Raw genomic sequence first — 12,975 nt, forward strand, 5'->3', positions numbered from 1 at the left:
CAGTTGTAACAGCTCCTTAGCGGTTCCTTTGAGTGTAACTTACAGATGATGCCCTTGGATGTGTTGTGGTAGTACGAAGCTGCATCCCATGTGACTGCATAACATTTGCATCGTCACAGGCGATGAGGGTTGATTTGAGAATTTTTTTGAAATCAGTAACCATGGCAACTTCATAAGTCTCAGCCAAAGCCATGATGTGATTATACAGCAGATTCTATATAAAGTGTATATTTCTTATCTACATTTTGCACATACCTGCGAAATGTGTGTTCTGAACATCTCTATCCGCATAGAGAATCGCTTGTGTGTTTTCAGTCAGCCCTTTAAGCCGTCTCCAGTGCGGCAGAATTGTAATCACTGCTGCGGATGTCCAGTTGCAGCTTTGTGTCTGAGTGGGAGGCTCAGTGTGGGATGAAAACCCTGCAGAGCTCGAGTGTCAAGGCCACAGCACATATGGGATCAACAGAGTTTTTGCTCTTTGATGGAAATTGAATCCCCGTGAACGTCAAACATTTCTTTTTCTCTGGCAACTGCAGGTGGAAAGTGCCGGTGGACGTAGGGAAGGTTGCTATGCAACAATTGTAAAAGTGCTAACTTTGTGAGGCTTGCTCCTGAAGCTTAGACGCATTTAAAGTCAACAGTCAGGCTCAAATTTGACGTCCGGTTCTAGCAAGCTGTCTTCGCAACCCAGGAATGGGAAGCGGTTTCCTGTCTGCACTGTTTTACAGAGCGGGTGGAAGCTTCAGATATCAATGGGAGAAGTAATAAACGGTCTCAGGAGGAAAGAGAGGCACACACGGTCTATGACAAGGAAAAAGCAGGGACTGTCTCACAGGAGAGCTGAGCACTCAAAGTACATCATGGGCAGAAACCGATTCTTCGTGTCCATGTGTCACCCATCTATGCCGTGGCCCAATGAGTGGATTTTAAAAATATATAATAATGCGTTCAATGAATGGATTTCTGATCATACATTTATGAAAATGTGCGGTTTTGGGTGCACGTGTTATTGTCCTATATTTAAAAAATGAATGGCGGGCGACCAGGGGTCGAAATTCCCCCATTGAAATGAATGGCGGGCGACCAGGGGTCGAAATTCCCCCATAGTAATGAATGGCGCGCGACCAGGGGTCGAAATCCCTCATTGAAATGAATGGCGGGCTACCAGGGGTCAAAATCCCCCATTGAAATGAATGTTGGACTAACAGGGGTCGAAATCCCCCATTGAAATGAATGGCGGGCGACCAGGGGTCGAAATTCCCCATAGGAATGAATGGTGGGCTACCAGGGGTCAAAATCCCCCATTGAAATGAATGGTGGGCTAACAGGGGTCAAAATCCCCCATTGAAATGAATGGCGGGCGACCAGGGGTCGAAATTCCCCATAGGAATGAATGGGCCCATTCATTTTCAATGGCCGGGCTTTGGTTTGAATTGTTTACCAATTAACATGCAAATCAAATTCCAAAAAAAGGAAAGTGAGTACAAATTAAGAGGAACAGATATTTTTTCCAAACCTATATACAGAACAAAACAAAAAGAACGATATATTTCAACTCAAGGTGTCAGTTTGTGGAACAATCTGGATTATAAAACTAAATCATCTCAGTCCATTCATATATATTTTTTTAAGTATAAAAGCTCAATTACTACAAAAATATACAGTATATGGCACTAGGCAATGCTCTTGAATCATTTTGTTACCATAGCTTCTTGACTGCTTAATGTCATTGTCAGCGGTTAGCTGGGAATTTGTTTTTAAACTATCTAAAGCACTTTGAGCTGCATTTTTTTTTGTAAGAAAAGTGCTATATAAATAAAGATTGATTGGTTTATTTTGTGTCAATTATTATTACTATTATTGTTATTTTTTTCATTTTTATTCTACTTTATTTATTTTCTTTTTTTAATCAGGTGCAGATTACCACAAGTTTTACTTCTTTCTTTCCTTTTTGATTTCTTTTTTAAATAATGAAATAAAAAATTTCAAACTGAATTGAATTGAAATACTGTAGGTCAGTTTTTATGTACCTTTCTTAAGCATTCAAATACGGTTCTGAGCTGTCAGTGGCCGGAACTTTAGCTCACTGGTAATGCTCTGTGAGTCTGGACTGCCAAATAAAAGGGTGTGGGTTTGACCCCAAATCGACCCATTAAAAAAAATAATAAATAGGGAAAATTATGTTGTATATTAATTTGTCAAGTAAGACTTCACAAGTGATTTACCGTAATTTCTGAACTATAAATCGCTCCGGAGTCGCACTAGGCCAAAAACGCATAATTAGATAGAAAAAAACATACATAAGTCACACTGGAGTATAAATTGCATTAAGTATATAGTATATTATAGTATAAGTCTAGAGTGCCTTCTTGTGGCTGTCTGTGAAATTATATTCCCCCTGGTACATTGTTTTCATGTATACGTCGAAGGAACAGCTAACCTATGAAAAAGTTTTTTTGTTTTATGTCCTACCCATACAGAGGAGACATATAATAACATATTTATAATGTATAGCATCTTTGAGTAAACTTTGAGTATCATTTAAGTATCTGGAGCCCGGGCCGAGCGTCCTCTTTTTTAGAAATGAAAATGTAGTCACTCTGGCTAATATTGCAAAGTCATCAGCACTCTGCCTAAAGCAAACCTTTGGTTCTATTTTTGGGTGTGTTGCACGGCTTGTCTACTGCACTGCCTCTTCAATTTTTTATATTATTGACTTTTTCAGAACAACACTTGAATCACCTTTGACTACTGTGATTTCTCTTTCTATTTTGTCTACTTTCGACTGCTGCTTTCAGTGGGCGGAGAGAGCAACATAAACAGTATAACACAGGTTAAAAATAGTGTTACACTTCTTTCTTTCTTTTTCCCCCAACGCTGACAATGCAACTTCACGATTCACCTCACCTGCCCTCACTGACACTAGTGATTATTTGTATACATATGAATTCCTGGTTGGCCTTCTTGCTTGTTATACATTCATAGGACATGCCTTTCGATGGATCCATGAAAGTTCAACGCCATTATGCGATTGTGAGACGTCTTCAAAGGGTAGTCTTTCTTTATTTTAGCTTTATTTTGTCTTGTTTGTATATATTGTTTGATTGTTTCCTTAAACTATTGCTCGACTAGTTAATAAAAGTTTTGCGACAGGGAAATATCATTCGATTTTGCAGAAGAAAAAATTGTGTGGAAGGAGGTAAGAAAAGGTGAAAAATTGACAAGTCCAGTGATTGAGAGGGTCCATTAGAGGAAGAGATACTGCAGTAATTCGTCCTCCACAGCACAGGTCCATCCTCTCGCTGCCTTTTTGCACTGCAGGAGTTTTAATCCAGGGCAAAAACATGACAAGAATTCGTCAATTGATGGCAAGTAGACATAATAATTGGACAAAAATAATGAGCTGGTCTACAAGCACTGATGGTCCTGATTATGCTGATTATGAACTTGTAAGTGTGCTTGTATGTGTATGTGCACGACCCCCAACCAATTAGTACGGTGCAGCTATAAAGCCGTTCTAATTATGCAGTGGGATGAAGAGATGCACGGAAAGTTCGGATTGTTCACACAAATCACTTCCTTATGTTAACGACACCATCTGGCTTTCCAGGCTGAATCGTTTATTGAAAATAATAACTTCAATTTCAACTAAATTCGACAAATGAATTCATAAATTCTGTTCTGCTGGATGTGCAATTATTTTCTTTCATTGTCCAGGAAATTTTAATGGCTGTCAATGGCGCACATTATGCACTAAACAACAGATTAAAAATGTAATGAGGGGAAATTAAAGTGACAGAATGAACAAAACAAAAAAAGAGGATCCGCCTTTAAAGGCATACTGCACCAATTTGAAAAGGTTGATGTCGAACCTTTGAGTTGTTTGGTTTGCAAATATGTCATAAATTCTTTTGGGCGATACAGCCACAGATATATCGTTGCTGTTACGTGAAAAACACGTATGTCCATTTTTGTCATAAATTTATATATATATATATATATATATATATATATATATATATATATATATATATATATATATATATATATATATATATATATATATATAACAAAAAAATACATTTAAAAAAAATGGGCATAAGTGTTTTTCACAGGACAGCAAGAATATTCATTAAATTTAGTTTCTTGTAGTGTGGGAAATATAATTCTACACTATATCATGGACAGGGCTGGACTGGCCATCTGCATACAGGGCAGATGCCCGGTGGGCCGGTCTCTTTTGGGGCCGATGCAGTGCTTTTTAATTGTTATTTTCCTACATTTTACCCCAAGAGACTGGCCCACAATTTAGAGGGACCAGACCATTAATCCATTTCGAATACAGATAGCAAACTGAAACAATCATAAATAAACATCAATGACAGGACTACATATGAGGCAAGAGTCGGGCTGGGCCGGGCCAAGTCAAAATGCAATTTTTTTTAAAAATATAACTTATACTAGTAATTGAAGAATCTTATAATATGGTAGTGTACTTTTTTATATCCATAAATACAATATGGTAAATAGTATCTTTGATCAAGGCCAGTAAAAGGCTTCCATCTTGTTTGTTACATGTTATGTGTCTCATATTAAGAGTTCAAAGAAGCAGATTCATACACCATATGTGGGGGCTGGAAACATGCTATATAATTTAGTATACTAAAGCATGCTATAATGGAACTCTCAATGTAATCTTGCATATTCACTGCAGTGCTCAGCTACATTGCATCTTAGTATGCCTGCATCCTAAATGTGTGCCATGGCTAAGCAGCCACTTAAAATCGACGTAGCAACACACGTCACAAGGACACAATGTCATTTTGAGTCATTTTACCCATTGCCAAGTAAATACAGGGTTGGGTATATTGTCATTAAAGAAAGAACACGTTAAGCAACAGGTATAAAAAGAGTGTTGAGCGCCGTCAAATTAAAGGAGCCCACTTAGGCGTAAAGCAAAAAAAAGCCAAAAGCAAGACAGCTAGCACACTCATAATAGCCAAAGGATTTGCCTTTTTTGTGGCTTTTTGGTTACCAGTAAAAATGTTGTCACTCACTGAGACAAGAAAACGTCAAATTTACTTACCGAGTCCTAGGCAAGACACTCGTAGTCCGGATTTTCCAAGGTTCCTGTAGAAACAGAGGAAAACTACTTAAATCAATAATTCATCAAAACACATACGCACTAACATTTTTTTTATATAAACATTGCATCACAATAAAATAATGCAATTTATTGCCTGCCAATCCAATGTTCGGAGATTTCCATTCATCTCACGTCGTCAGACAACGCAACAGCATAGTAATTGTAGTTGTCGCCAATCTCACAGTTTCACCCGCCTGTCAAAATCACTGAAGTGATTTATTGCTGACTTGACTTCAGTGTCATTCCATATCTGGATAGTTAATTGGACATCCAAAATAAAGCACCCAAAGGTAATCCATTTTTGATCCCCACAAGACACACCAGCAGCAAAACCATGTTTGCGAGTTTAATCCCATAGCAGCCGACAGCCCGACACTTCTCTTGTAGTTAAGAACAACATGATGAGACTTCGAATAGACTCGCCAAATATTTTTAGTACTTATTGGTTGTTTCACTTCCATTATAGTTGAATGATTGTGGCTGAGGTGAACAGAAATCTTCCTCCAGTGATTGGAAGAGCAAATAGGACACTAAGACACAGGAAGAAAATAAGATTTCCCCCTTGGTGGACACATTGAGAGAGTCATCAGCTCCCTCATTTGTAATCTGTCCCTCAAGTCTCTTGCAAACACTTAGAGGCACATCACCACCACCGCTTACACACACACGCGCACAGTATGCAGCCGTTCTGGCCCATCAAATATTTATTTAAATTTTAAACCCCTGTAATCGCTTTTCCAAACAGATCTAGCATAACAAGCCTTCTCTGTCAATAAAGCCATTCAACTTTACTTAAATGTGTCTTCATTTGCCACATGATGGACAGTAATGACTTTCTCTATATACCTGCCATGATGGCAACATTTGCCTCTTGATGCACTTGAATAAAATGTTCTCCCTTTTTCTTTCTGATGCAATAGTCGCCGTGGTTGTATCATTGGTTTGCTCCTCAGATTCAGAGCAAAATAATATTGTATGATAGTTCCACTTAAATCTAATTGTAATTGGTAGAACCACTGAGTCGATATGCAAATTATGTAAACAATATGTATTTATATTAGATGCCTCATAAGAGTTAAGAGCACTTGTCTGATTATATTGAAACTGAGTATCTTTTTATAGCTCGTTTCGCTTTCACTCTCAAAATCTGGGATATTTACATTTTTTACCATTTCTATTTCCACAAGATATAGACTGAAACGCTTTGATTACAACAACATTAAATGGAAATTTTATGATAATTATGTGTGTATTAGGTGCATTCTGTTTATTACATAGATTTCATAAACAGTATTTTGAAACATTTTAATACTGTTTAAGAGAGGAACTAGAAGTTTCTGATATTTTTTCATTTATATTTATTCTCCATGAGCAATGCCAATATTTATCCGTAAAAAAAAAAACATAGTTTTGTCCGTGAAATAACAAACATGGCATGTTCCGTGTGGAAAAATGTACTTTCAAGTCCCCATGTTGATATTAGCTGAGAAATAAGCAGCTCTCTAAATCTGTGACTGTCACGTGAGGAGCAGAATTTGGACCCAAAAGCAGATAGACAGACACGGAAGTGAGAAAAGTAAAAGTCGTTATACAAAGTAACAACAGAGAGCAGGACATGGAAGGAAACTAGACATTCTGGTGTGTCATTCAATAACTCAGCTCAGTTCTAAAAGACAGGATAAAGGCCTATATGACAAATATAAGAATCCAGGATTTTCAAAAATGCTGACTGAAATAGTGACGTTAGATGATTTTCAATGATTGATTATGACCTGGCTAGACACTTTCCAAAGGTCTCGAATGTCCAAGAAGCATTTACTTTCGTGACCAGCTTGAGTATAAAAATCAAACTGGGAAAAAAAAGGAACAGTGGTGCGCCACAAGAGACTATGACGCACTTCTCCAACCAGCTGGAAACGGGCTGACAGAGCCAGATGAGCACACGCTTAATGAGTTGCCTTAAACGTTTTTGCCGGTGACGTGCCAACATTTCCAGACCCAACTCAAATCCACCATCCTTTAACGTTCTCCACAATCAATTCATGTATCTCACAAAGCATCATGTGTTGAAAATGATTAATTTCCTGCCTTCATATCCCATTTGTCTGTCAGCACCTTTCGCTTCGCACAGCGTCTGCTTCTTTCCACTTTTACACGTTTATCTCTCTCTCGCTCGTGGAGGACACTCTTAGAAAGCACAATAAGACTTGAGGTCTCCCTGATTTGTTGGAATTTGGATGTTTCTGGGGTTGGTGAAGGACTCTGGTTGGTGGCCCGGTGGGTCGTGGGTGGTGTCTGGTCGGTGCTAGATTTCACTTTCTTTTCTTTTCTTTTCTTTGGTCCTTCCTCGGGTCTCCTGACGGCCTCACGGCTCTGGCAGGGTTCTGAAGTGTTCGATTTAGGTGAACGGTATGGGATTTTTTAATAGGTTTTAGGTGAATTAATGAATACACACTCACACGCACGCACATTGATAGATATTATAACATTTTTAATACTTCATTTTATTTTATTAACCATTGTTACACATTATTAACATTTTAATTCTTTATATTAACCTTGTCGAAATGTTTTGTGTCCTGTGCAGAGCAGATGGTGTTGATTTCGGTATAATCTGACCTTAAACTGGGTCATACTATTTAGTCTAAAAAAGTTCCTTCTCAGCGCTTTGTGCGAAAACACATTTGGTCCTTGAGAACAGAATCTGTTTTGAACACCCACACCTGACTCTGTTTTCGCCATCGCTCACGGAAAAGTACCAGAGAGTATGTTTTGTCTACAAATGAAAGAGAGGAGGTCTTTTTAACTATAAGAAACCGTTGTGCACGCGGAAGAGCTACATTTGACGCTCTGAATCCCACGATGTTTAAGTGATGATAGAGGCTGTTATCTGTCCAGAGATCTCTGATTGATTAAAAATCATTTTTGCAAAGGTGTATTTTTCTTACATTAAATCTATCTTCATTTTTGGAACACGTAAAGAGGCCATAATAATTTATTCCTCTTTCAACATACACATACTCACCCACATATAAAAAAAAAAAAAAAAAAAAAAAAGAGAGAGCAATGATGATGACATGATGAATGAACAATACTGAGCACTCCAGAAAAAAAATAAAAATAAAAATAAAAAGAACGCACAATAAGGTAACTTCAAGTGTAAGTGATGTGTAAATAACTAAAGTTTGACAAATAAATATTAGATTTATTTTTTTTATGAATCATTAGTTTATGGATAAATCCTTAACATCTTACCATCATCAGTTTCCAACAGATGTATCTTCCATCACAAATAAGGTTATAGTATTGTTAAACTTTATTTGCCAAAGCCTACTCACTTCAAGGGAGACTGATGCTGATTGGGAACGTCATTGGTCTAATTGTCTTTGACTGTGTAACGAGTTGCTTAAAACAAAATCAACTCATTCATTTATATGAAGTGCAATTCGGACGGCAACATTTAAACATCTAACTTCGGCAAAGTCCTTTCTGTCATGCAGGCCGTCATTATTGCACAGGCTTGATGTAACTAGCAATTAAAAATCAAAGAAAATGCACAGGTGCCAAAAGTAAAGTGTTTGTGACAATGATAAACTGCACTAGGCACAGATTAAATAAAGCATGCAGGAGTCTGACAACAGGCATCATTCAGAAATTAAAAGAAGCGTTTGATGCAGCGGTAAATTGGTTTTTCCCGTCACAGAAGAAAGGAACCATCAATCATACTATAACAATTCAAGAAGTTGACGGAGCAGATCTGAAAATATGCTGTGATACTTTGTCAACAGTCCACTACTTCCAATGAAATGACCAAAAATCAAAGTAGGCAACATACTTCAGCCAAACAATAAATTGGCCCTCATTCAAATCCATGTTGAGTCAGCTCCATATGCATTCTGGGATTAATCCCCAATGAATAAACACTTAGTGAAAATGACTGTGTTCAGCTGTTTTGCGACCCAGTTGTATTGCTTTAGTAAGACTCAGTGGTTTTACAATGCTGTGAGCCATATATGCAGTCACTCCTGAAGCGCTGTCATTTAGAATTTTAGCATTTTGTGTGTCTTGAACCAACCTGAGCAATTCAACCCTGTCGTGATTGCTTTGAACTCAAATCGTGAGGCCACACCAGCAACATAACCATTAGTTGGGAAATCCTTTTCACGACTCATATGACTCCCAAGTTGTAGTTCTAAACTGCATAATGAGCAGCTGGAAATCTAAAAATCTGTATTCAGATATGCTTAGGATGAATGAACTCACATCATGTTTATACCTGAAAAATACTGTATTAGCAATTGTGGTGCCTGCGGGAACTATTAAAACCTTGAATAGAATACACAAATCCATACCCAACAATTTACTGTCTTGAATAACCACAAACGTGTACTTCCTGAGGCAACAATTTACAAGCGTCTTTTACAACACACCGTGTTCATCATTTATTGATGAATGAGCCACTGAAAATATAAAAACACTGAGAGCCCCAAATAGGATGTGTTCTGCTCTTTTGGTCATAACCCTGTGATCCTGTCTGCTTGCTCTGTTTGTTTGTTTGTTTGTTTGTTTGTTTGTTTGTTTGTTTGTTTGTTTGTTTGTTTGTTTGCGGAGCCCCCTACACACACCGGATCCGCACTACAATCAGCAAGATTTTTAAGCGGAGGAGAAACAGGAGACAGTACACGACTAACTATTCACTACCTGTTCCAGTTGCCAGAGTTGGAGGACTCGAGTCTCACTTCTTGGACTTGAGTCGCTAATTTATTAAACTTATGAAAAACTGACTGACTTTGACTTGAACTCCTTGACTTGATAAGTAACTGTTTACATTTGTATTTCTTTTTTTTCTTTTCTTTTTATACAGTGCACTTTTTGTTTTTTTAAAGGAAAGTTATTATTTTTTTGTGTTGTGCCATCAGTCTGTCAACCACGGCAACAATGGCTACCACTGAATATGCCCCGGCCAGAGACAAGAGCAGAGGCTGATTTATTGAGCAAGGGTCATCAAAGATTAAAATAAATAAATAAAATGGATTCAATGATTATCGTTTAATGAGAGACACAACATAAAACACACAACATCTGAACGTTGCGTTCATCAGACGCATGTAAGCTAGCTGTGTGAACTGTGAAGCTAAGCTAGCTTGCTAGGTTAGCTTAACAGTTAATGTCTCTCATTCAGCCATTTACACAGTTTCTTGCTTATGTAACTTGTTATGTTAGAAGGGAAAACTCGCCTACAGAATTAGAGGGAATTGGTTGTGATGAGTTTGATGTGCTCTATCGCTTGAACCCAGAGCAGGTCCCCACCAGATGCATAGCATCCAATTATCAGAACCCTTCAAATAACCTTCCGCTTCCTCCCTTTAGGGTCATTGAAACGGCCTTTTAAACTTTTCTTTCCTCACTTAACACCTGAGCGGCTCCGTGTCTGCTTGCCCTCATCTCTCCAGCTTTCTGGATTTCTTTTCGGTTCGGCGTCTCCCTGTGGTTTCATTATCCAGTTTGCTCAGCTCGACTGCTGCTTCCCCTGAGCTCAGCGCAGCCTTGCCGCCACCCTGGCTTAAATAAAATATCATTTTTATGACACGCCAGGACGCGTACCTCTCAGAGGTCCACATTAGAGTTCATTAATCTGCTTAACATATTACTTTTGGTCTGTTTTTGGATTCTGAATAAATCCAACACACACGAGCCATTACTCTTTTCTTTCTAGGGAAACTCATGTGTTTACTGCCCTTTTTTCCCCAGATAATTTTAAGAGCTGCTACTGGTTTCCTTCCTATTTTTGTTCCATTCCTCCTCAGCCAAAATAGGAATTGACCAATCTTATGTAAACAACTGACATCAGTTAGAAAATGTTGACACTTGTAATCAAAAGGCTAAATGTTTACACATGTACAGAATATAAATTACATAAGTTATTGATCTGAGTTTTTGTTCGTTTGACAGTTAATGATAAAAATGAGATGTGGTTAGTGTGTGATCGCTAAAAAAAATTTGTGTGATGCTCACCTTATCTCATTTCAATCCTTTTCATATCTAAATGAGCTTTCTTAGTAACCTGTGGATATTTACATAAGAAAAACAGAATTCATTGTTATTTTTTGACTGCTTTCAGGAGGCCTCAAATGGAAATGGACAGTGAGAGGAATCTGAATAGGAACTAAGTGATGCAGAACAGAGAGAATGACTATAACGCTGTGAGAATGTAATAAATCATTCTCACATTATTTAATAGTATGGAAATGCACTTCTTTTCTTCTGCTCCCATGGCCTGTCATTTCCATTCACAACATTAGCACATGGCTACCATGACCCGAATCACTGCCCCTTCAAGAGAGGCGTGGCCTGGTGCAGCTATTTACATAAAAGTGACACCCCCCCTAAAACAAGCTGTTTTTGAACAAAGCGTTTTTTGTTTTTTTTGGCTGATTTAGGGACAGCAAAAATATTAGATCCAAAGTCATTTTTGACGAATGCATGTCACAGTCTCACAGACATGTCTTTTACACATTTGAGAACTATTTTAGTATGTTGAAAAGTTGGATAACATGAGACCTTTAAAATTCCACAGTAGAAAACTGCACCACCACCAGTAATAATGCTTGTAACCACCTAAACTCTTAATGTGTCAGAACACGGTGGTGGCGTATGAAATATATACACACACTCTGTATTCCAAATTACCGTATAATTCATATTCTCACAAGTGACATTTTCAAGGCATATTAGGTGGATTGTTGTGGGGTCGACCTAGGCCAAAAAGTTATATATTTTTTGCATTTTAAGGACAAAAAAATTCTGCCAGCCAAGAAAAATAATGCTTTAACATTTGGTTGCAGATTAGCTCCCTGACAGTTTCACTTTTTCTCGATTAATTTTCTGTTGAGCCTTCAGTTACTCAGCTGAAATCATATCCATCCTTTCTGACTGTCACATAAGTGTATACATTTGAAAGTTTTGAAGTTCAGTTCAAATCAAATTCAACTCATTAGGGCCCCGATGGAAACAACAACCATGTCAGCTAACCAATAAACTGAATACATGTTTTTAGTTTTTAATTTATGGCCATAAGGTGTCTTCTGCAAGTATGCATAAAGAGAAAAGTTTTGACAACTGACTTTTCCATTTTACAGTGAAATCTATAAGTCGAGTAAACTCGCTGGTGGACTTCCAAGTTGTTGCCATTTCAAAACAAATGTTCCCATAGGAAATATTGCAAAGTCAATATCTTTATATAGTGCTGCCAAGTTAGCAGCTGAACATCCATCCATTTTCCTAACCGCCTATTCCTCACAAAGGTCCCGGGTGGCGACTGAACAGTAAAACTGAGTAAAATTCAAAATAAGGGGTGATCTTATGAAAAAATAACTTGTCTGATTGTCTGTTGTATCGACTACATGCACCACAAGCTCAGATCCTCCACATGAACTGACAAGTGAAATTGGTCAGCTCGGTGATGAGGTGATGATTCCACAAGTGAAAACACAATTGGGTTTCGAATAAATGCTCACTTTTTCCTTTGGGCTAGTAAATGACACATATGCCTTCTTCAATGTCATACTAAATCACATTTTGAGGTTCTACAGTCATCAACATCAGCATCATAAAAGAAAAAAAAAGTCAATCCTTTAAAACCTAATTAGATTTTTCTATTTACATGTACAGTTTATTTTATTATTATTATTTTTTAAGAAAACAAGTGTAGCAAGATTTCCCACCCACCATCCACTAGTCCTCATTTCGCAAAACTCAAGCAGATTTGTGATTGCACTTATGTAAGTATCTGCCGGATGACATCAAATATCATGTAATATTACTATCAA

At 37.7% G+C, this 12,975-nt stretch overlaps 1 protein-coding gene across 2 annotated transcripts in view; it reads right to left on the reverse strand.

Annotated features, from left to right (window-relative positions):
* kcnab1a (potassium voltage-gated channel subfamily A regulatory beta subunit 1a) overlaps positions 1-12,975 on the reverse strand; it is a 63,498-nt gene that overhangs the window by 16,874 nt on the left and 33,649 nt on the right. For both annotated transcript variants that reach the window (XM_077565993.1, XM_077565994.1), the window contains exon 2: positions 5,087-5,130. In XM_077565993.1, the coding sequence (XP_077422119.1) occupies positions 5,087-5,130 (44 nt within the window). The remainder of the gene's footprint in view (positions 1-5,086; positions 5,131-12,975) is intronic.

Source organism: Vanacampus margaritifer, chromosome 5 (assembly GCF_051991255.1).
Source record: "Vanacampus margaritifer isolate UIUO_Vmar chromosome 5, RoL_Vmar_1.0, whole genome shotgun sequence".
Lineage (NCBI taxonomy): Eukaryota > Metazoa > Chordata > Actinopteri > Syngnathiformes > Syngnathidae > Vanacampus > Vanacampus margaritifer.